Raw genomic sequence first — 24397 nt, 5'->3', positions numbered from 1 at the left:
CCGTTTTACTTCTTGGTAAGCCTGCACCCCACCCGGCAGTTCCCAACACTGCACTCTAAGAGCATGATTATACACTTCCGCTGTAAAGCTTTTCGTCTCGGCAGAGGGTTGAAGGTGGTACATTTTAGGACTCTGCGAAAGGACAGAATGCCAAGCTATTTCAGTTGCGCCTAAAAGGGAATTAGAAGCTTGCACATTCCGTGATGGCAGCACTGAAGAGGAAGGGTCTTCTTCTTCCAGCACCTTTCATTTCACTACCCCGATTACCTGGCATGCTTTGAAAGGAAAGCGACATAGTGGTAAAAAAACAACAGCAGCTTTCCAGCACGACACTGAAGACTTTGTTGCTTGCAGTTCCATGTTTCAAGCCTCCCAAACAATCTGCTATTTGTTTTACTTGGCTCTAACTCAACAACCAAGGACAAACTTTGCTGGAAGCCATCTCCCTTGGAGGATTCCTACAACTTGGGAAGAGCACACCCCCTACTGGTAAACAAAAGTACTTTCTCTCTCTCTCTCTCTCTCTCTCTCTCTCTCTCTCTCTCAAAAGCTTGATGCATCGACTGATGGGCCGAGTTATGTGACTACGGTGAGTGCTCCCAGACATCAAGGGCTGCTTGCGCATGCAAGCTTTTTGCAGAGTTGACCCAATGTTGTCCTCAAAATGCCAGCCTGCACTTTTTAGCCATTTAATGATGATTTCCCAGTAAGTAAAAACAACCCATTATGCATCCGAAGTCACTGTTAGCAAGGAAGCTTGTTAGCATATTTTGGGGGGTAGGGGCCAGCTGTTTCCCTGCCCCAAATTCCAAACCCATTTCCATCTATTGCTGTGTGCTGATGTCACTCTTTCTCCAGGTAAACCTCATAGACTGTATTAACAGTGCATAACATCAGACTTCAATAATAATAATAATAATAATAATAATAATATGGAGGTCTTTCACAATACCCTATTATTCTGGCATGTCATTGCTGCTTTTCAGGCAGTAGAAACATAATGTTCTGCTATTAGTTTCTTTCTGAGCTTGCCATCCACCCTCAACGCCACCGAAATCGAGCAGATCAATGTGGCTAAATATCACTCTAGTGTGATGAGAAATGACTGCTGGGAGGAGTGCAGAGGCCCTGGTGCATCTACAGCAGCACAACTGGACGCCTTCCTCTGCCCCAGCTGCAACAAAACATGTCTCTCCAGCATCAGTCTCTCCAGCCACAGAGGTTTAGAAAATCTTTCCAGTATGGGATTTCTGAACACCAAGCAAAAGCAACTGAAGGAGGCTTACAATGGAAACATATTTATTGACACAAGACGTTTCATTTTGATAAAAATTTGTTTTTTAAATCACTTGCTTCCAACGTTTCTCCATGCCTCAGAAAGTACTCCCCACCCCTGCAAACCTTCTTTTCTACAGCTATGTACATCTTCAGCTACCATATGAAAACGAAACCTATGGAGGAGAGCTTCCTTCTGCATGCGGACAACTTGGCGACCCTACCGAAAGCTATGAAACAACCACGTGAGGCTTAAACACAGGTATGTGAAACTGCAGACGGTTGATGTCCGAGGGCGAAATAAAAGATGAACAGATTTCACAAAATAATAATCATAACAACAATGACAGCAGCTACAGTTAGTTTACTAAGAACAACCACTGAACTGGATTAAACATTGTGTAAATGCTGGTGTGTAGGAATACCACTGACAATTTCCCTCCTGTTACAATGCTACAGCCTACGTTATTTCACAATTATGTTGTGTGTGCACACGTACACACGCAAGCGAACATTTGCTACTTTTGCATTTCGAAAACACAGCAAGTGGACAGAGCACAATTACTCATGAATGTATTTTCAACCAAAATGAGGGGAAAGCCCTACAAGAGCCTATCTTTCTATTAAAAAAGGAGAGTCCTGGAAGATTTTAAACTAGACAAGATGATAGGGGGAAAACCCCTTACACAATGTCTTTGATAACGCTGCAGGGGGAAAGAAGTCAAACATGGTTAATGGAAAGACTGCCTCCCTCTGGGGCAGCTTTCGCTGACAACTCAAAGAGGCCTGTTCACCAGATCATTTGAAAATTAAGTCGACGTTACGGAGGGCAACTTCATAGCTTCTCTGGCAAGCTGCTCTTTGGAAGATGAAAACTGGTCTTGCTCACTGGGGAGGCACATGCCATACAAGAGCCATTGCCGTCCACAAAAGATAACGCCAGGCTAAATGGATCATTAGTCTGGCTCGGTATAAGGCAGCTTCATATAAATTTAAAATGCTGAATGGTTGAAGCACAGGAGAACTAAGAAGTACACAAGGATTTTGACAGACAGCTGTGGTGTGTTACTTGTCAGATTTTACTTTATAAGATGCATTTTGAACTTGCAGGTGCAAAATGGGAACCAGAGCTCTACAAAGGATTAGTTTTTGTTGCCTTAAAACCTCTCAGATGACACAAAATGAAATAATAGAACACTGGACATGCAATGATCATAGCAGATCCCTGCTTTCATGAGTACAGCTTGGGGACACCTCTGAATACTATGGGCTGGATAAGAAAGACACTTGCATCCTTAAGTATGGATTCACATATGCATGTGGGAGATGATACATGGGACAATTTTCATTTGTCTGTTTGCAAGTTGAGATGAAAATGCCAATGAGATGACCATTTTACAAGATGAACAGGAAACTCCAAAGACTATAAAATGGACCAAAAGAATTGCATTAAATTTCTTTGGGAAAAAATTGCATTTAGTCCCCAGCATTTCAACTTCCAGGAAAATCCTAGACTTTCAACAAGATCCACTCTTCCTTCTTTTCTCACTCCAAATTCCTAGGCTAAAGATTGCCTACCAACGCTAGAGAAATAATTTAAGTAGATGTGCCATGGAGCAGTCTAACACATCTTTGTACACTGTCAAACTAAAGTATAGCTGTGTAACTGGTGAAAAGGGACAAAATCAAACTAAGATGAATGAGGCTGTATAATTATATGCCTTTCGCCTAGAAAAACCTACACAAAGAGTCACCTAGCCCCTTTGCTGCAGCGGAGGTCCTTGCTGGGTCAATGACAACACTATACACCTAGCCTTTTAGGTTTTCTTTAAAAAAACAAACAAACACTGATTCCAGATTCTGGGCACTCTCTGAAAAAAAAAAAAAAAGAACCACCTTCCAAGTGATGAGGTGCTTACCCCAATTAAAAAAAGAACTTCACAGCTGGCAACATTACATACCCGATTCAGCACTCCTGCAACAGACCTTCAGACAGGTCTGATGGCTTTTTAAATACTAATCAGTCTCTGCACTTCCTCCGCCCTCTACTGCTCTCCCTAACCACTTAATATCCTTTCAGAGAATGTAACCACAAACTGGATGAGCCCAGGAAGTTGTTCATGCCATCAAGTCAAAAGCAAAAGCAAAAGCAAAAGCAAAAGCAAAAGCAAAAAAAAAAAAAAAAAAGAAAGAAAAAAAAGAGAGAGAGAGAGAAAGAGAAAGTGAGTTTTGCAGTATAAAGCACTGCATCTTAATTATTTCTGTTTCAACCTCACAATGCCCATTTCTCTCTCTCCTATCAAATAGGAATTCTGTTAATGAGTTTTTAGGAGGCCATATTGATATTCTTAGAGGGTAACCTCCCTTGTAAAAAAAAGTGTTTGCCTAAACCAAGCCCCTGTTGATTTAAAAACAACAGCTTTAACTGGGCATCGCACATACACCAAACCCACAATTTTGTACTTTTTTTTGTAAAATTGTGCTTTTTTTGTGGGCTTTTGAAGGAGACCAGACTTTGTGGTTGTGAGTCTGTCTTCTTCCTGATTTCCACTTTTAGGGTGAAGCAACTTGTTTGGGTGCTGCCCAAAATGATTCTGAAACTGCCACCTGGCAAAAAACAATAGTTGAGAAATCCAGAGATGTCTCGGCAAAGTTGGTTTCCCTCCGCTACTGAATGAGACCCTCATTTCAGTAAGCAGCTGAACGCTTTGCTGCCAGCCTGCCCCCACCCCCCACCCCCAACCGAGGAAGCTCTGCTGTAGGACAAAACTGGAGCACACTAACCAAGGGAAGGAATCTGAAAAATGCTATCACATTTTAAGTACACGGCAGCCACGTTCCCCCGGCCAGCTTACCACCATGCGTGGTCACATTAACAGGCAAGCAAGTGGCATACATCTGTCAAGCCCTACTGAGTTGTTTTATTGTCCTGCCTACCTCTCTGCTGACAGTGACCTTTATTTCTCTCTGTAATAAAGCAGGTAATATTTCAAAGGGTCAGGCAGAGGCAGGCTCAAAACCTTCTCTCTCAGGACATTTATAGGAGGCTCGGGCTTCAGTTCAGGGACAGCTTTTTCCACCTCTTCCAACTTGCTCTCCTCCTCCTCCTCCAACTCCTCGCAATTGTTATCGTCGGAGGGGTTGGAGATCCGGCTGGCAAAGACCTCTTTGTCCAAGAAGACGATGGTTTCCATGCGGCGGCGGCGGATGCGCCTTCGCTTAAACCTCGGCGGGTTCCTGAGGCCGTTGCTGTTTCTGCCCGCCGTTTCCTGGTGAATCAGCTTCTTAATGGTGCTGCGGATAGCAATGCGTGCAAGGTCCTGAAGCGTGCGGACCATCACTGGTGCTGGAAATGTGAGAGAGGGAAGAGTAAGAAGCGTAGGACCTTGGCTGGCATGGACTAAAGAGCAGGCACACTTCATTATACACCATTAGGCACCAGGCAAAAACCAGGCGTTTGGTTGATCCGAATTACATCCTATGCCCTTTTAAAATGTGGGGTTTTTTTGTGGCAGAGGGGCTATTGGCTTGTTGTTTCTATTTTTATTAGGTATTTTGTTGTTTAATATCTTGATTTTATTCTGTGAACCACCCTGAGACCACCGGGTATAGGGTGGTACAGTGGTACCTTGGGTTAAGTACTTAATTCGTTCTGGAGGTCCATTCTTAACCTGAAACTGTTCTTAACTGGCTCTTTCCATATGAACCTACCTGGACCCTGAGATCACCATTTGAGGCCCTTCTTTGTGTGCCTCCTCCTTGAAAGGTTTGGAGGATGGCAACAAGAGAACGGGGCCTTCTCAACAGAGGCTCCCCTTTTGTGGAATGCTCTCCCCAGGGAAGTTCGCCTGGCGCCTTCATTATACACCATTAGGCACCAGGCAAAAACCAGGCGTTTGGTTGATCCGATTTACATCCTATGCCCTTTTAAAATGTGTTTTTTTTGTGTGGCAGAGGGGCTATTGGCTTGTTGTTTCTATTTTTATTAGGTATTTTGTGGTTTAATATCTTGATTTTATTCTGTGAACCACCCTGAGACCACCGGGTATAGGGTGGTACAGTGGTACCTCGGGTTAAGTACTTAATTCGTTTCGGAGGTCCATTCTTAACCTGAAACTGTTCTTAACCTGAAGCACCACTTTAGCTAATGGGGCCTCCTGCTGCCGCTGTGCCGCTGGAGCACGATTTTTGTTCTTATCCTGAAGCAAAGTTCTTAACCTGAAGCACTATTTCTGGGTTAGCGGAGTGTGTAACCTGAAGCATATGTAACCCGAGGTACCACTGCATATAAATTCAAATAATAATAATAATAATAATAATAATAATAATAATGATGGCTGGAAGAAACTGACAGTTAGTCAGGAGAGCACAGCAGCTTTGCCACAGATTTTGCCAGCAAAGCCGGCAGCTGGCTAATCTGTGCCATTCTCAAAGTGGGGCAGGTCACCACACACGTTGCTGTGTAACTGGTGCCTCCATGCTAGCCAATGCAGTGATGATATCACCAGCATGAGCACACACAGGCAGAACTGAATGCTGGGTGAGTCCTGTTTCCATGGTGAGAAAGTGCACAGCCTAGGGCAAGTCTGACTGCAAGCTATGGCAAAGAGTGCCCACCTCTGAGGAATGTCTCTCTGAGCCTTGCACAGCCCAACCCAACAAATAAACAGACAAATAGAGAAGGTGCATAGATAAGTGGCACACTTACGCAAGTGAACAAGTTTTGACTTCCCCGAATCTGCGTGGTTGGGCTGGATCAGAGGAGCAAAGGAAACAGCTAAGATCTTCTTCGTCTCCCAGGCCAAAGGGCCAGTTCGTGTTATCTTTGTCAGCTGCGTTTGAGAACAAAAACATAAGATGAATCACCTCTTGATAGCAAGAATAGATGGCCTATTTCTCAGCCTTCAAAATGAACCCTCTCCCCTTTCTGCCACACAGCTGGTAATTTGGGGAATTGAGCTCACTGCAAAAAGCAAGGGGTAAATGGTACATAGGAATGAGAGGACCTGCCGTCCCACAAGCAAACCTTTTCTTCCAATGGCATCACGAGGATCCCACCAACTTTCAGTAAGTTCTTCATGTAATCTTCATGCTCCTTCTGGACTCCCGCACCACAGTAGACACGGTCATATTGAGAGCAGTCTGGAGAGATCTCCAAGCAGTTGCCGGTGACAAAGGAAGGCTCGCAGAATTCAAACCTGAGAAGTGAGTGACGCTTGTAGATGGCACAAGTATTTCACAGGCTGGAGCATCCAAGCCCCCACATATTAAAAGATCAATCCTTTAATATCGAGGCAAGCAAAGTATATGGCCAATACATTCCAGAACTGCAAACTTTGCCATTTTGGAATACTGTTATGGAAACTTGGCAAACACAGTTTTCTAAGGTAGCTGGGGCTGAAATGAGCAATTTACCATCTTATACAGTTGGTCTATCAAAACCAGTATTTAAAAAACCCCCAACACTGCATTGTAAAACAAAAAAGGGCAAGATACCAAGGCTATCAGATGACTTATGGACCCAACCCAAACAAAAACATCCAACCTTGCCACCCAGAGCCACTGTGCTGCATCCTCCATGTGGGCTACAAGCCAGCCCCCCATGCCTTCCACCACTGTCCCCAGTCCCTTCCCAGCTCCCTTGTTCCCAATCAACTACCTTCAGAACGTCCTGACGATGGACCTCTCTCCATGATGTTCTGAGACGACTGAATGGCCAATGCAGGCAGTAGCCTCCTTACCTGGTCTTTGCTCCACCCCCAGGCCACCGCCGATTAGCTGATTTAAACCAAGGCCAGGCAGGAGCACTGCAGCCTCTGCAGCCAGCCCAGGAATGGAGCAACGGTCAGGCTGCTATGGCATGCCACTGGAGGCTAGGAAGCCCATGCCAGGTTGCAAAAACCACCCTCCAATGTGACTGGTGAGCTGTCATTGCCTACTACCAGCAGCACCTCGCCAGAGTCTCAGGCTGAACTCTTTCCCAGCCATATAAGTTAATTTTAACTGGAGATGCCAGAGACAGAACCTACACCTCTTGTGTACAAAGCAAGAGCTCTGCCACTGGGTTATGGCTCCTTCCTGCCTTCTCCCAGAAGTAGACTTTCCTTGGAAATGGGGGTCCAGCAGTAAAATCATGTTTGGTTTGCAGCGTGGTGTAGATCCCTCCTTCTTGCCCAGTGAAACCACAATGTCAATTTCCCGATGGAAAAGCAAGTTTTGGGATGTATGAAAAAAACCTCATTTCTTTAGGCAAGCTTACCCTGACGCATAATTTTTATTCTGCATATTTGTTTTTTGAAAATGCTTGGTAAACATTGTCCTATTACATTACAGAGCTTATTATATTTGTAATGTAATAGAAGAATGTTAATAAATAAATAAAACTGGGGAATAAAAGAAAAAGAAAATGCTGGCTTTATCTATATTTTGATAATTTAATTATGTATACTGTTTTAAAGTCTGTTTTTAAAGCTGTTTTTAATCAATATTTTATACTACTTTATGTAAACCACTTAGAGATTTGGTTAAAATCTTAATTTTAATATTGATAAATAAATAAAAACTTCACCCACTGCATTGTTTTATCTCAGAAGCCTTTTTAAAAACTGCATTCCTTTGTAATGTACCATAAAGAACCTGAATAAACTTTCTAGAGTGAACCCAACTAATTGCTTTTGTTTCTAAGCTCAGGCATGTATTAGGTATGTAAAATCCACAAGAGTGGAAGACAGAACTGTTCTCAATTTCTTTCTGCATCCTAGCATCTAATATCACATATGCAGCACACCCATGTGCATCTTGAACTCATCGTATGCTTACCACCTAGATTGATACAATCTGTTCTAGAAGTCAGTTTAAATGCAAATTAGGCATGTCCAATCTTACTTGTCAAAGCTGTCACTGGTTCTGATGAAGAAGTCCAGCTTCTGCTTTGCATATTCTATAACGTCAGAGTGAAGCTCTACGCCATGGTTAACGCCGAAAGGGCCTGCATAAGTTTAGGGAATGCAAGGGGGAAAAACATTTGAAAAACAACTGGATGGAGAACCAAAATGAATCCAAAAAGCTTTGCTCAGATTACAAGATGGTTTTGATCTTCTCTTAAGGCGCAGATACAAAGCAAATTCCTCAAAACTTGAGAGCTGGTTACTAGCAAAAACCACCCAACCTGCAGAACTGAACGGCTACAAAATGAGCCACTTCTCAGTAAGAGTAACAGGCAGGGAGGAACGGATGCCAGTGAGAGGAAAACCACCAAGGGAGCATGAGAAAATACATCTGAAACGAAAGATGTGCAAGTTTGGGTTTGGCCAATCCAACACCTGGCTCTTACATGGCTTTTTTGTTTTGGTAAGCTTACCTTATTTTCAAGTTATTAGCAAAGCATATTTTAAAACTTGGAGAAATACATTCGGAGACTTCTGTTAAGATGCTTATGAATGGTATACCGTATTTTTCGCTCCATAGGATGCACCTAGTTTTTTTGGGGGGAAATAAAGAAAAAAAAATTATTCCCCCCCCAGCCGCGGCTCCCTAGGCTGCGGATATCTGCCCGAAGTGCGAGGCGCTCTGCTTCAGCGCGCCTCGTGCTCCGGGCAGCAGGCTGTTACCCGCAGCCTAGGGAGCCCTGCGGGAACTCCCGGGGGCTCCCCAGGCTTGCTGATAGCTTCCTGAAGCCTGGAGAGCAAGAAGGGTCGGTGCACACAGACCCCTCTCGCTCTCCAAGCTTCAGCGAAAGCCTGCATTTGCCCCATAGGACGCACACAGATTTCCTCTTCATTTTTGGAGGGGAAAAAGTGCGTCCTATAGGGCGAAAAATACGGTATTTAGTGAAAGTTACCTTTCCATACAATTAATGGGCTCAAAGGTAGTCCTCACAAGAGCTTCTGTTTACCTGCCCTCCGTTTCTCCAGAGGGAACAAATCTCTCCCATTTCTCTAGACCAGAAGGCCATTTACACCAACATATTTTGACCCAACTAAGCAAGAATCTCCTCCAGTGGGTTTTGCATTTACTTCCATTCTTAGAGCTTCATAACACCATTAGAGAAGGCTGTTTCTCTAAGGGTGGGGGGGAGGCAAATGACAAGCTGCCAACCACCCATTTCCTGGTTTTATTTACTGCTGTGCTACAATATGAAGTGGAGCACGAAAAATGAGTGAAGCACAGCAACAGTTGACGGGGATTTCAAGGGCAGAGGACCACAGCTGTTTTTCTTTGAGCAAGGGAGTAAAGCATCAAGTTTAGGAGAGTTAACTCAACAATGCAAAATCCATATTTTTCTCTGCTCATTGAAATTTCACAATATTTTGCACCTGCAGGATCGCTCTGGAGCAGTTTCCATGGCATATGTGTGTGAAAACGTTTTGCCCAAGTGAGTTACCCATGCACCATCCCAACAGATGACCCTGGAAGCAGAGTATGGAATTTCTGGTACTTGTGGTTCATGGGGCCAGCAATGAGGCACACTGCATGGATGATCAGGTCAGGCAAACATTTTCACATCTGTGCACCCTGCGAACTGCTCCAGGGTCCATCTTCGGAATCTAAAAGAATGGTGCTTAAGCCCTTCTAGATACATCCCTGCCATTCAGCAGTTATACTGAAAGCTAAAGGAAAAGCACAAATTTTGAACTCCAGAAAGTAACTGGCACAGTTTCAGCTTGCCCCAATTGTTTATTGCTGAGGACACTCCTCTATAAGCTATTATTGCTGCTGAAAAACGAAAGGGTGGGTGGGGTGGGGTGGAGAGAGGAAGAGAGCACATACAGTTGTATTTAGGAACAAACTTCAACAGAAAATGCCGTGTAGCAATTAGTGTTGGGCTTAACGAGTGAGACCACCTGGATTCAAATAGCTGCTCAGTCATAAAACTCACAGGATAGTTAAACACTCTCAGCATAATCTACCCCACAGGGTTGTTGTGAAGTTATAGGGGAGGCAGCATGTGTGCAACGCTTGGCTTCTTGGAGGAAGGATGCATTAAAAATGAAAATAAATAAAATGTTGTAATTAAAAAAAAGGAACTTGTTGAACGCAGGTTATTTTTATTGGGAAAGGGAGAGGAGAAGGGTGCTCTCAAAGACTCAGCTGCCGGATAAAAGGCTGTTTATTCTTTCATTACTTGTTAACTGTTCCATTTTTAATGATTTCAAAGTGTGTTGTAAGCCACCCTGGCATTTTTTTAAAGCTGAAAGGCTGGGTAAAGATGCTCTAAATAAATAATAAATGTGCAGCAAGGTGCTCAGGCTGTTCCTGAACACACACATACACACATAATTTGGAAAGCCAGGCAACCCCCTGTGCTTGTGCTGGATGTGTTTCTTTTTCAAACTTTATGGGTTATTATGTGTAGTACTGAAGAACAGGTAGCCCTCCTAGGCACATAACCAACTCTGGTCCTAGAGAGATGCACTATTCCAAACCAGACACCATGGGGCCACTTGGCACATCATTTGATGTGCAAGATGATTTACTCACAGTCTTCTGTCTGAAGTGACCTCACAGAAGAGCAGAATATGGAGTCATGAAGATGGGAGAGATCTTAAGAGGTTTGAGCATATTGCACTGATCCTGGTCCGACTGCACTGGCTACCCATTAGTTACTGGGCCCAATTCAAAGTGTTGGTTTTGACCTATAAAGCCTTAAATGGCTCAGGACCACCATACCTCAAGGACTGCCTCTTTCCAAATGTACCTACCCGGACCCTGAGATCATCTTCTGAGGCCCTCCTTCGTGTGTCCCTTCCTCGAGAGGTCTGGAGGGTGGCAACACGAGAACAGGGCCTTCTCTGCAGTGGCTCCCTGTCTGTGGAATACTCTCCCTAGGGACGTTCGCCTGGCACCTTCATTATACCCCTTTAGGCGCCAGGCAAAAACATTTACTTTAAACCAGGTCTTGGGTTGATCTGATTTGCATCCTATGCCCTTTTAAAATGTGTTTTTGTTTTGTGGGGAGGGGCTATTGGGTTGGGTTTTTTTTGTTTTTTTTATATACTTTGTGGTTTTATATCTTGATTTTATTCTGTGAACCGCCCTGAGTATAGGGCAGTACATAAATTAACTAACTAACTAACCAGTTAGTTAGTGTGAGAGCCAGTGTGGTGTAGTGGTTAAGAGCGGTGGATCCGTAATCTGGTGAACCGGGTTCACGTCCCCGCTCCTCCACATGCAGCTGCTGGGTGACCTTGGGCCAGTCACACTTCTCTGAAGTCTCTCAGCCCCACTCACCTCACAGAGTGTTTGTTGTGGGGGAGATTGTTAGCCACTTTGAGACTCCTTCGGGTAGTGATAAAGCGGGATATCAAATCCAAACTCTTCTTCTTCTAACTAACTAACTAACTAACTAAAAACAACAACTATCCAAACCATAGCTGTCAACTTTTGCCTTTTCTTGCGAGGAATCCTATTCGGAATAAGGGAATTTCCCTTTAAAAAAGGGGAAAAGTTGACAGCTATGTTCCAAACCCCTTGCTCAATCCTGGAAGCAACTACAGCATCTCAGATAGATGGCTGTCCGGTCTTGGCCGAGAGTCGAGCCTGTCCGGAAGCACCCTGTCCCACTGTCAAATAGCTCTACTGAAACTTGCCACCTTGCAATCTCCACTCCGTAGGTTGTCCTGCCCTCTTAGAGCAACAGAGGACAAGCCTGCTCTACCTTCTGCAAGACAGGACAGCCTTTCAGATATTTGAAGACCACTACGGTAGACCCTCGGGTTAAATTACTCTTGAGTAACGTAAACTTCGGGTTGCAAAAGCGGCAAACCCGAAAGTATTTTTCCAGGTTTCGCCACTCACACAGAAGCGCTCTGCACGTCACGCACATATGCAGAAGCGCATGCGCAGAAGCACTCTATCACGCCGCACACAGAAGCGGCACCTCTGTATACGGATTTTTCGGGGTGTGCACGGACCCCCGGAATGAATTAAATTCGTATCCAGAGGGTCCACTGTATTATGTTTGTTCTTAATCTTCTCCTCAAAACATGCCCACAGGTTAAACGCGCCCACCGTACTGTCAGGGATAAGAATATGTGTTGACCCCACACAGTAAGAAACTAGAGTTGCAGGGATCATTTAGCTGATCAAAAGAGTCACTTACCCAAGATGAGCCCAACCATGGAGCTCAGATAGCCAGTGCCACTTCCCAGGTTCAAGAAGGAAAGCCCCGGCTGCAGATCCAGGGCTTCCATGACTTCCGAATAAATGCAGGGAGCAGAAAGGTGGATGTTCCCATGCTTCCATGCCAAGTCTTTGTACGCATTGTCCTTAAACTCCTCCAGGTAGTAGTCTGCCCGGTCGACAGCCCTGAAGGCCTGCTCCACGAGCTCTGTCCGGATGTACTGAGCCTCTTTCAGGTTATCAATTAGCTCGTCATTGTCCTCTCCTGCGCTCACAGCACCTCCCATTGTCCACGCTAACAAATTCAAAAACCAATTCTGGAGAGCAGAGGAGGGAAAAAGGAGAAAGTCACTGCACCAGTCAAAGAAAACTGCTCAAGTACAAAAGTCCAGGTGATGCTAAGTGCACTGTAGAGCATATCCTGCATGTCAAAAGACACAGAACCAAAATCACTTTCACATATACAAACATCACCAGTTACTGCTCTCCTTTTTTGCTCTGGGGGATTTCAAATACACATGCTTATTTATTAGAGCAGAAAAACCCTTTGATATGATATACCAGTGACCCTTCTGGACACTTTTTATTGTGTTGTCAGCTATTCTGTGAAGTTGCTTCTGGTTATGGAAACATCATGGATTCTGGATAGTTCTATATTGCATTCCCCACACCGAAGCATATTCTGCCTTTTGCCAACATTCGGAGCAGAAAAGCACTAAAACTGCATGGAGGAACTTTGAACATTTCTTAGAAGAGGAGGATTGGTGAGAGCTCAAGCCTATGTATCACAACAGGTCTGGTCTCACATTTCTTGAGGTTTCTTGAGCCTACTTCTTAACCCCATGCTGCACGGATGGGGAATCTGTGGCCCTCCAGAGGTTGTTGGACTACTGACCATGCTGATGAGTCCAAGAACATCTGGCGGGTCAGATTCCATATCCCTACCATATTGGTTTTCTAAGTGCCACCACTGGACAATGGATCAAGGAGGGTTCTTGGGATGAACGCAAACAGTGCAAACTTAAAGCATGTCTTATTGAAGCCTTATTGAATTCAGGCCAGTAGAGTTAGGATTGCAGCCTAAATCAGGAATGGCTGGGTGGGCATTACTCCAAAAACATCCCAAATGACCACTCCTGTTGCTGGAGATTACCTGATGAAGCAACTTGCTCCAAACTAGGAGGTGCTTGCTTGCATGTGGAAGAAAACACAGGTCTCCTTTGTGCTAGTTCACTGCAATTTGCTGGAAGGAGAACTTTGCAAATGAGATGGACTGTCAAACAGAACCCCTTCAGATCTCCCATGTAAGCCTCAGTTGGCTCTTAAAGAGACATTCTTCAATAATTTATACCTCAGCCAAATGGGCGGGGTATAACAACAACAACAACACCCTGACAAAATCAGACTCCAAACTGAGCCACATGTGCATGCCTGAACACATGCACAAGGCAGACTGTGTTGGTAAGAAAAATATGCATAAGACTCTATGTAAAGGTAAAGGTAAAGGTACCCCTGCCCGTACGGGCCAGTCTTGACAGACTCTGGGGTTGTGCGCCCATCTCACTTAAGAGGCCAGGGGCCAGCGCTGTCCGGAGACACTTCCGGGTCACGTGGCCAGCGTGACAAAGCTGCATCTGGCGAGCCAGAGCCACACACGGAAACGCCGTTTACCTTCCCGCTGGTAAGGTAAAGGTAAAGGTACCCCTGCCCGTACGGGCCAGTCTTGCCAGACTCTGGGGTTGTGCGCCCATCTCACTTAAGAGGCCAGGGGCCAGCGCTGTCCGGAGACACTTTCGGGTCACGTGGCCAGCGTGACATCGCTGCTCTGGCGAGCCAGAGCCGCACACGGAAATGCCGTTTACCTTCCCGCTGGTAAGCGGTCCCTATTTATCTACTTGCACCCGGAGGTGCTTTCGAACTGCTAGGTTGGCAGGCGCTGGGACTGAGCAGCGGGAGCGCACCCCGCCGCAGGGATTCGAACCGCCGACCTTTCGATCGGCAAGTCCTAGGCGCTGAGGGTTTAACCCACAGTGCCACCTGCGTCCCAAGACTCTATGTAGACCTACACAAATGCCTGCTTTACAGAGAAAATACAGCCTTTTGTATTAATGTGCATAAGGGAAGAAGAAGAAGATGGAAGGGCAAATGTCTGCCTTAGTGTGGCCAGCTGGCCAATTAGAAAATAGCAATTTGACCTAAAAGCTAAAATAGAAATAGTCAAAAATCCTCCTAGGTGAACCTGGCATGCCCTTAAAGTAGAACCTTGGCTCCCAGCCTTATAAGCAACTGAGGCTGTAGCTCTAGTTATAAACAAAATATACCAGAGGGATGGCAAACAGACTCAAACCAAAACCTTACTATTAAGGCAAATGTACAAACACCACACCAACACTCAGAGGTGAATGGTAGTGGGGTTAGAGAGCAATTTGGAGATCATTGCAGTGATCTGTACCACAGTATACCGTATTTTTCGCCCTATAGGACGCACCCCCAGAACGGGACCCAGAGCGATGCCGAAGCTGCGTGCAGCTTTGGCATCGCTCTAGGAGCTTGCAGGGCTGCAGAAGGGGGAAGCCCTCCGCCAGCCTTCTAACCAAGTCGGGGGAAAGCGGGAAAGGCGCGCTGCGCCTCTCCCACTGTCCCCCGAGTTTGCGGGGCTGGCGACGGGGAGGAGCAGGCTTCTTCCCCCCGCCAGCCTTCTAACCAAGTTGGGGGACAGCGGGAAAGGCGCGCTGCGCCTCCCCCTGTCCCCCGAGTTTGTGGGGCTGGCGGTGGGGCTCTCCTGAAGCCTGGAGAGCGAGAGGGGTCAGTGCGCACCGACCCCTCTCGCTCTCCAGGCTTCAGCGAAAGCCTGCATTCACCCCATAGGACGCACACACATTTCCCCTTCATTTTTGGAGGGGAAAAAGTGCGTCCTATAGGGCGAAAAATACGGTAATATGCAACAATCTTTGAACAAGACCAGCCCTTTTTAAAAGAACTGGTTCTAATGAGAAATAACTTAATTTGCAATGCCAAAGCTGTCTCATTTTTCTCTACAGACAGCTAACATTTCATACTGGAAGAGCACAACATGAATTTTTATTTACAGTGCTTTTTCTGGCAAGAACTGCAGAAGCGGCAAATTCAGTGTTTGTTCCTGCTTTAGAAGGTTCTGCCTCAGCTTCATTGTTGCATGTATTCAGCAGAAACAACGTTTCAACCGTGCACATCAAAAACTTAGGAACAGCACCAGAAGGTACTGCAAAATCTAACCACGGCACAGGAGATTATGATCATCCTTGCAGAAATCTTGAGCATCTTTGAAACAATTCTCATCAGCAATGCTCAGACTCATTACCACAAAAGTAAACCAGACTTTGCACACACTGAGTTTAAAATTTATGCACAATGCAGTGCTCTGTTTGTATATGCCTGCTTATCTGCATGTTTTGACTATAAACTGCATATTTGACTGTGCTCAGAATTTGACACCGAGACAGTGTAATCTCTTTAGCACAGATACCCTTTGGGCAATAGAGGAGTTATGGCAGCAACAGAATAGAAGTATTCCATGAGACCTATTTGATTCAGGGATGACCATCAAGTGGCCCACCCCCACCTATGCCCCTGTAGTAGCTAAATTTGTAACTTCAAGCCCTATACAAACTCCTCCTGGTTGCCTTTAGAGGTGTTAAGTGCCCAGGGCCTGATGTCTTTCTCTTACTTTCCGGAAAGGCTCAGTGCCAGGATTAGATTTCAGCCTCTGCTAACTATGTACCGTACTTTTTGCCTTATAGGACACACTTTTCCCCCTCCAAAAATGAAGGGGAAATGTGTGTGCGTCCTATGGGGCGAATGCAGGCTTTCGCTGAAGCCTGGAGAGCGAGGGGGTCGGTGAGCACCGACCCCTCTCGCTCTCCAGCCTTCAGGAAGCTATCCGCTAGCCATGGGAGACCCACCTCTCCCAGGGCTGGCGGAGACCTTGCCTGCACCCAGAAGCTTGGGGCGCGCTGAGCTCAGCACGCCCCAAGCTTCGGGATTAGCACAGCACTCCGCTAGCCTTGGGAGAGCCGTGCGAAGTCGCGCGGCTGTCCCAAGGCTAGAGGAGACCTCGCCGGCACCCAGAAGCTTGGAGTGCGCTGAGCTCCGCACGCCCCAAGCTTCGGGATTAGCGCAGAGCACCTGGGGGGAAATAATTTTTTCCCCTTTATCCCCCCCAAAAAAACTAGGTGCGTCCTATGGGCTGGTGCGTCCTATGGGGCGAAAAATACGGTATATGTTGACAAAGAGGTAAAAGGGATGATACCTTGGCCATTTGCTTCTGCATTCTTCCCCAGACTGGCCTTCTGACCAATCTAGTTGTTGATTAACTGGTCCAGCAGATACCTGAAGAACCAAGAGGGCATCCAGCACAAGAAGCCTCTGCTGCATCTAGTCCAGAATTGTATTTTCCAGTGGCTAGCCAGACTGATGTTGCTGGGAAGCCCAAAAGCATGGCATGAAGATATTAATTCTCTCCTTTACCCCCAGTAACTGGTATTCAATGCATATTGTTTTTAACACTTGATTGGAAGCCGCCCAGAGTGGCTGGGGAAATTCAGCCAGATGGGCAGGGTATAAATAATAAATTATTATTATTATTATTATTATTATTATTATTATTATTATTATTATTAGACACATGAACCCTACAGGCATTAGTCAGCGTATTAGTGGCAGTCAAATCCTTCAAAAAACTTATTTTTTCCTCAACAGAAACAAAGCCCAAAGATTTTGCTTATTTTTCAGTAGAGATCCCCTACCTTCATTTGTCTCCCTGTTGAAATTAATTTGTAAGCTCTTTGGGGCAAGGGCCTGTCTTGTTCTTTCTGGTGTTGACCTGTGTTGCTCTGTAAAGCACCAGGCACAATAACTGTGCAGTACAGTGGTAGCTCTGGATGTGAACAGGATCTGTTCCAGAGCCCTGTTTGCATCCTGAAACGAACATAACACACATCTGTGCGTGTCGTGTTTTGCCGCTTCCGTGCATGATGTCATTTTGAGCATCTGCGCATGCAGCGAAACCCGGAAGTAACGCGTTCCGTTACTTCCGGGTTGCCATGGAGTGCAACCCAAAAATGCTTAACCCGAAGCGTATTCATCCCGAGGTATGACTGTAAAAATTAAGGTGGTAACATACAGTCCTCACATTATCGAAATGTGTACCTCCAGCTGTGAAGGGACTAACTGTTGCTTTCTAGAAAAGAGAAACCTAACAGAGTCTAGGAATTCCTATTCAGTGTGAAGCATCTGGCTGCAGAAAATATTCCAGGCATGGAGAGCTAACCTCCCAACAGCATCCCGAGGGTGATTTAAGTCTGAATGCACCTCCTTCCAGCTTTCTCCTTCTGACCTTTAATACAGCTTAGGCCTTACTTTACATACATCCACAATAGAAGAGGCTTAACCTCTCCCCCCACCCCATTTGCTTTCCATTCTTCACAAAGCAACATGATCACAAAGTCAAAAAGCACCCCAACACAAGGCAGCTGCCATCTGACCTGGCTGCAGTCCAGTCATAGGGCTATTAGCATGCCTCTGCATGCTCTGTTCTGCCACTACAAGAGAGAATTGGTTTGCGGCCAACCCAGGGCACACTTGCTGAAAACAGAGTCTCCTGTCTACGTTGCCCTAACACAAGAGGAACTGTGTAGCACAGGGAGAGAGGGTGGCGGGTGGTAACGAATAGTCTTCCCACAACACAGAGCAATGCTCCTTTTGCAGCCAAGACCTGCTTCAGACACCCTGGATTCAAAATGCATTAGAGCCACTGAATGATTTGTGCATTCCATTTGTTTTCTGGCACTAGAATTACAGCCGCTGGCAGCTGCCCCGTGCCTCGTGCGTAGATACGGAACCAAAACACTGTTATGTGGACTAAAGGCCAGGATGCTGAATGGTACAAATACAGTGGTACCTCACAAGACGAATGTCTCGTAAGACGAAAAACTCGCAAAACGAAAGAGTTTTTCGTTTTTTGAGTTGCTTTGCAAGACAGATTTCCCTATGGGCTTGCTTCGCAAGACGAAAACGTCTTGCAAGTTTGTTTCCTTTTTCTTAAAACCGTGCATTCACTTCGAGGAGCAACTCATAGCACGCGGTGTGGTAGCCTTTTTTGAGGTTTTTGAAGACTTTGGTGATTTTTGAAGCTTTTCCAAAGTCCGTGCTTTGCAGGACGAAAAAATCGCAAGACGAAAAGACTCGCAGAACGAATTAATTTCGTCTTGCGAGGCACCACTGTAATTAGGTGGAGTTACAGAACTTTGCACGTGTGTCTGGATACTCACTGGATGCCACCTGGAAAAATGAAATACTTTTAATGATCAAAGTTCAGATCTCAAAGCCAATAGTAACATTTTCAGTAGACCAGGGCGAACCTTCATAGTTTATTCTAGAAATGGTGACGGATAAGGCCATGTCATAATGGGTGAAAGAGGGAAATTTGCATTTACTGATAAACTTCTACAGCAGCTCTCATTGCAACAGTTAACTAAGAGTCCCTAGGACTAAAGCAGGACACAATGCTTATACCATCACTGATATTGGAGGTAATCTGCGGGTGGATACTGTTTCACTTCGTAAATTTATGGCTCTAGCCAAAGGCAATGACAAACTTGTATTAAGCAATAGTAATAATAAACAGAATACATTCATAATATAAAAATCTGCAAACACTCTGCCAAGTTCCTGATCATTAAAACACATTTTCCCTTGTGCACCTCTGACAACTACAATTCTAGTATTATTTTGCCTTTTTAAAATCCAATTTGCCAGCATCCATTATGTAAGGGGGAGAAGTTACCAGAGACACCAACAAACTCAACTCCAGCTTGATTTCAGATCAAACCTCCAAATCATCACATAAATTTATAGTGACCCCTTTTTGCTGAATTTTTTTTTTCATGCAGCCAGAGCATAGAGGATCACTATTTGTTATGAAGCTATTAGTGTCACCCAAAAGAAACCAAACCATTTCTGTCAAGGTGTGTGACTGCTTGCTTGTGGGACCAAAGGTTTTAAAAAGAAATCTATTGGATCTCTATATAAGGGACAGGCTAAAAGATAATGAGTGATGTCTTCCACCTGAGACTGACTATAAATACAAAGTCTGTCTGCATATGGGACCTTGTTGTAGAGACTATCCCAGACTGCAGAGGGCATCACTTGGAAATGCAGCCCAATATAGACCTTTCTTAAGGAAACTGGTGAAAGTTTGGTTAGATAATTAGCTCAAAACGCTCTGTTCTCAGGAACAGATACCAAGGAGGTATCTCTAAATAGTTGCAGGTCCCTTCTAGATTCTATCCAGGTGAGCAAATCCCTTAGCTGACACTTATTCAAGGTCAAAGCAGAACTGAGCTCTGGTAAATAATAACAGCCTAAAACATGTTGACAAACTGCTTTCCAGGGTTTGTTATCACCCAACTCCTTAAAGCACAGTGCAGGGAAAAGCTCAACAGACATAATAGCAATTTTAAAAATATACTTTAACTGAGTGTAGTCTGCTCTTGCCTTTAATTGTTGATCACCTGGATTCTGAAGCAGCTCTGTTTAGGGAAGCTTTTAATGTTTGACGGACTACTGTATTTTAATATTTTGTTGGAAGCCACCCAGAGTGGCTGGGGAAACCCAGCCAGATGGGCGGGGTATAAATAATAATAATAATAATAATAATAATAATAATAATAATTCTGTACAAGGAAGCACTGCTGAAATTCCCGAGTATAGCTTTTGAAAAATATTATTCTGCAGTTTCCAAAACTTTAATGGAGTTCAAATCAGAGCCCCAGATTTCAATGCCATAGTAAGCATTTCTCTATCAAGTATCTTTGGGGCAGGTTCAATCAGTCCTTTATTGTAAAAGAACTTCATCTGCAGTGTCAGAAGCAGGTGCGGGGAGGAGGAGTGAAATTTCAGAGCGGGGTGGGAAACCTATGGCTTTCAAGATATGCTACACTATAACTTCCATTGTCTCTGAACACTGGCTATACTGGGTTGTGCTGATGAGAAATGGGAGAGCAATAATAGCTAGAGGGCCATCCCTGTTTTCAACCCGAATGCCCCTGAGATGGTGTGGTAACATTAGGTGGTCTTATTATCAAAAGGAGTAGGGGGGCTGGCTGCATCATCCCACTGTCATAAGGCTAGGGAGAAGTAGTGAGAAAGATTGGGGCACTGCACCCATTGCTCTGGAGGCTGGGGCTGGAAATACAAAGAACTAATATTATGGTAACCCATTCTCACAAGAGAGGACTTACCAAGGACACATTCAGGAGAGAAACCATTTAAGTGTGCTGTATATGGAAAGAGCTTCATAATCAAAGAACCCACATAGGGGAGAAACCATTTAAATGCATAAAGTTTCAGAGGAACTTTTGTGGGAGTGGTAACCTTACTCACCATTGAAAAGCACAGATGGGAGAATTTGCCTGAATGCAAACAGTTGTTGTGGTCCAAGGGGGTGACTTTGGGTCACAGTCCCAGGAGAAAACTGCCTCTCAGCAGAACACTCACCCCAATGGGCTCCCCAGAGCAATACATTTTGAACCAGCATAGCTTGTTCTTGGCAGGATGCCCAGGAGAGGAGGAGTTTGCAGGCACTAGTGAGAGACTTGGGGAAGGTGAATAAGATCTCTCACACCTTCCATTGGTTGTCCTTACCTGGAGGCTTTTCCCCTTCTGCAGCAGAGATCAGAAAAGTGCCAAGAGCCAGGTGGCAGCAGAGTGTATTGAGCTCCAATTTGTGTTATGTAGCAACTCTATAACTAGGCCTTTGGCTGATTAAGCAATCTATGGTCTTTTAAATGTGGTTGTGGGTGGGGGTTATTGGTTGTTGTTGTTATATGTATTTTGTGTTTTCATTTTGTATTTTTATGCTGTATACTGCCTTGTAATCTTCAGATGAGGGGTGGCTTATAAATTTAATTACTATTATTAATATTAATGTTTAGCTTCCATTGGAGATTGGAGAGGCTTGGGGTTGGGAGGAGAATTATTACAAAGCCATGGATGATAACAGCAAAATTTAAAAAATGTACCCATTACTCTGGAGAAAGTAATTCGGTTGGCATCCTTCTGTCTTGGGAGACAATGGAGGAATATGCCTTTGAGGCTGTTGGAAGGTTGCAGTGCCTGCTGTGACTGCAGAGACCGATATAGGAGAGACATGTTTTGTTGCAGCTGGGGCAGATGAAGGCATCTGGTTGTGCTGCAGCAGCTGCACCACAGTGTTTCTTTTCTCTGTTCTTCCCAGTAGTCATTTCTCCTCTGGTCATCACTATTGATACATGACTTGACTGCCTGTCTCCAGGCTCTGCAGTGGCAGAGTGAAAACTATGAGAGGGTGACCCACAACTTTGTGTAGACGGTAGTGAAAAAGAACTGCGGTTTTATGCCCATTATCTTGGAAGTTGGGCTAGAAAGATACACATTATGGAATCTCATTATAAGAGAGAGAAAGAGCTGGCTTGTCCCATTACCAAGCTGGGAAGAATCATGTACTTTATTGTGGAGGTGGGGTGAATAAGGGAGGAAAGGAAGTTATGGGGTATTTTTATTACAAGAAAAGTGGGGAAAGAGGGGGAAAGGGCTGCCAGGCCCAGTGGGGAGGGGGGGGGGGAGGAAAGAGGGATTTTTAAAAGTGTGGTGAGAGGGAAAGAAGTTATGGAGTTCTATCCTCAAGGTGTGGGGGGACGGGGGGAGAGAAGGCGTAGAAAGACCCCAGTCCCATGGCAGGTAAGCAAGATGTGTGGAGTGGGATTTTATAGCCTTTATTCTAATTACTTGGAGAAGGGGGAAAGTGAATCAAAGCAGAGAAATTCTCAAGTGCTGTCATTTGGGCTGCAACATTCACCTCACTTATCAGGGAGTAACGAGTAAGCCCTACTAAATTCAGTAGAACTTACTTCTGAGTAGACATGGTTAGGATTGTGCTGTTGCTATCTTAATAGCGCCCTGTCTTTTCCGGCAAATCCTCACAAGGTGTCTTAAAATAAATTTTAAAAAAACTGACTACAGCAACAGCAGAAGCAAGCTGGACTAAAAGCGGATATGTGAGGAGCTGTAGGCAATGGCAGAATAGGGACCATTCAGAGTAAAGAGGCCAAACCACCTGCTCCGTGGGGCAGGAGAAATACAGAGCAGCAGCCTTACATAAACCCCACTGTGTCCAGTTGTGATTACTCTTAAGGTTAGCAGGCGTAGGGGTTGCAGCCTTGGTTTATACCAGTGGCTTCCCAAACTTTCTTGAGGCTAGTTACAGATAGGTAGCCGTGTTGGTCTGCCATAGTCAAAACAAAATAAAAATAAAAAATAAAAAAATTCCTTCCAGTAGCACCTTAAAGACCAACTAAGTTAGTTCTTGGTATGAGCTTTCGTGTGCATGCAACGAAAGCTTTGAGCTTTCTTGAGTCTGCCCTCCCTCTTCTCGGTGCCATGAAACCTACCCTATTAAAAAAAAAAAAAAAAGCATTATGCAGAACAGCACTTTGCAGGACCCGCTAAGTCAAGCGAGCACAACAAAACCGGGGAAAAGAAACAGCAACAGTTAATTGCACGCCGATTCAAACCCCAATTAAAACCACTTGAAGTTTAATTCGGGAGAGGCTGCTGTGCTTGACCCAGAGGTACCAGCCCTTTCAAAGCCTGGTCTTTTATTACACTTCCAAAGGAGGAGACTCCCCCACATCACCCCAGCAACACCCCCTTAAAAGGTAAAGGTACCCCTGCCCGTACGGGCCAGTCTTGACAGACTCTGGGGTTGTGCGCCCATCTCACTTAAGAGGCCAGGGGCCAGCGCTGTCCGGAGACACTTCCGGGTCACGTGGCCAGCGTGACATCGCTGCTCTGGCGAGCCAGAGCCGCACACGGAAACGCCGTTTACCTTCCCACTGGTAAGTGGTCCCTATTTATCTACTTGCACCCGGAGGTGCTTTCGAACTGCTAGGTTGGCAGGCGCTGGGACCGAGCAGCGGGAGCGCACCCCGCCGCAGGGATTCGAACCGCCGACCTTTCGATCGGCAAGCCCTAGGCGCTGAGGCTTTAACCCACAGCGCCACCTGCGTCCCTTTTAACACCCCCTTAGGTCACCCCAAAGCCCCTTACCATGACCTTGGAGTCTGGGGTGGGGGGGGGTGTGACTGGGGGGTGGGGTGGGGGGGAAGGAGGACGAGTGTCACCCCATAACAAAGTGCCTCTCTCCCCCCCCCTAAGAAGGAAGCCCTTTCTGGGCCCTGCACCACCATGGAGACAGGAGACTGGGGAGGAGGAGACCCCCCTCCCAACCTGGGCGGGGGGCGGGGCAAGCACCCCATTGGCTGCTGTGGTAAACAAATGGGGGGGGGGGGAGAAAGGGCCGGGGCCTTTTCTGCCAGGCGGGTCGCGAGGCGCCCTTTGTCACGGGATAAGGGGGGGGGTCCTATTATGACCTGGAGCCCCCCGCCAAGACTGACAGAAATGAAGGGGGGAGGGGTCTCCTTGCCCCCTCAAGCTTACCTGTTCCTCCAGCGCCAACTGCCGTCGCCGCCCCCTCAGGCCTCCGCTCGCTTCCTCCGCACGCCGAGTCTCCCGCCCCCCCGCCGCTGTAAACAGTCGCCCAGCTGGAGAAACAGCTCCCCTCAGGGCAGTGGCGCCACTGCGCAGGCGCCAACGGCACGGGGCGGGCAGACGGAGCGACGCGCGACGCGGCGGACAGGGAGGGAAGGAAGGTTGGTGGGAAGGGAATGGTCCATTAGTGGATGGAGGGGACGCCCGCCGCGGCCTTTCGGAAAAGGGGAGGGAAGTACCACTATGTGCGGGGGAGAGGGGCGGCGCGGGCGAAGGAAGGCGGCTGGTGGTGACGAAGGACGGCGGCCTAGGCGCCCATGGAAGGGTTAATGGGGGGCGGGGAGGGCTTTGAGGCCACCCGCCTTTCTAAAATGTTATCTCCCGTTATATTACTTACCATGTATTTAATGGGTTTTTGTTCGTTTGTTTATTACGT

The 24397-nt window shown here is 45.9% G+C and overlaps 1 protein-coding gene across 1 annotated transcript; it reads right to left on the bottom strand.

Moving 5' to 3' along the window:
* Positions 1 to 1282: 1282 nt before the first annotated feature.
* On the bottom strand, positions 1283 to 24060 carry PCMTD2 (protein-L-isoaspartate (D-aspartate) O-methyltransferase domain containing 2). The gene is made up of 6 exons (XM_079979784.1): positions 23911 to 24060; positions 12377 to 12713; positions 8161 to 8263; positions 6302 to 6473; positions 5984 to 6107; positions 1283 to 4621 (listed from the first exon to the last, which is right to left on the bottom strand). Exons 2-6 carry the CDS (start codon positions 12681 to 12683, stop codon positions 4233 to 4235), a joined length of 1095 nt encoding a protein of 364 aa, XP_079835910.1. The 5' UTR covers positions 12684 to 12713; positions 23911 to 24060; the 3' UTR covers positions 1283 to 4232.
* Positions 24061 to 24397: the final 337 nt, after the last annotated feature.

Source organism: Podarcis cretensis (assembly GCF_951804945.1).
Source record: "Podarcis cretensis genome assembly, chromosome: 6".
Lineage (NCBI taxonomy): Eukaryota > Metazoa > Chordata > Lepidosauria > Squamata > Lacertidae > Podarcis > Podarcis cretensis.
This window is presented reverse-complemented; position numbering and strand designations above follow the sequence as displayed.

What these genes read in the sequence shown, in the direction of transcription:
- PCMTD2 (XM_079979784.1), bottom strand. Translation starts at nt 12,683, where the DNA reads ATGGGAGGTGCTGTGAGCGCAGGAGAGGACAATGACGAGCTAATTGAT. An exon ending in CATGGTTGGGCTCATCTTGG is followed by an intron (nt 8,264 to 12,376) that starts GTAAGTGACTCT and finishes AAACTTATGCAG; the next exon opens with GCCCTTTCGGCGTTAACCAT. An exon ending in GTCAAAACTTGTTCACTTGC is followed by an intron (nt 4,622 to 5,983) that starts GTAAGTGTGCCA and finishes TCACATTTCCAG; the next exon opens with CACCAGTGATGGTCCGCACG.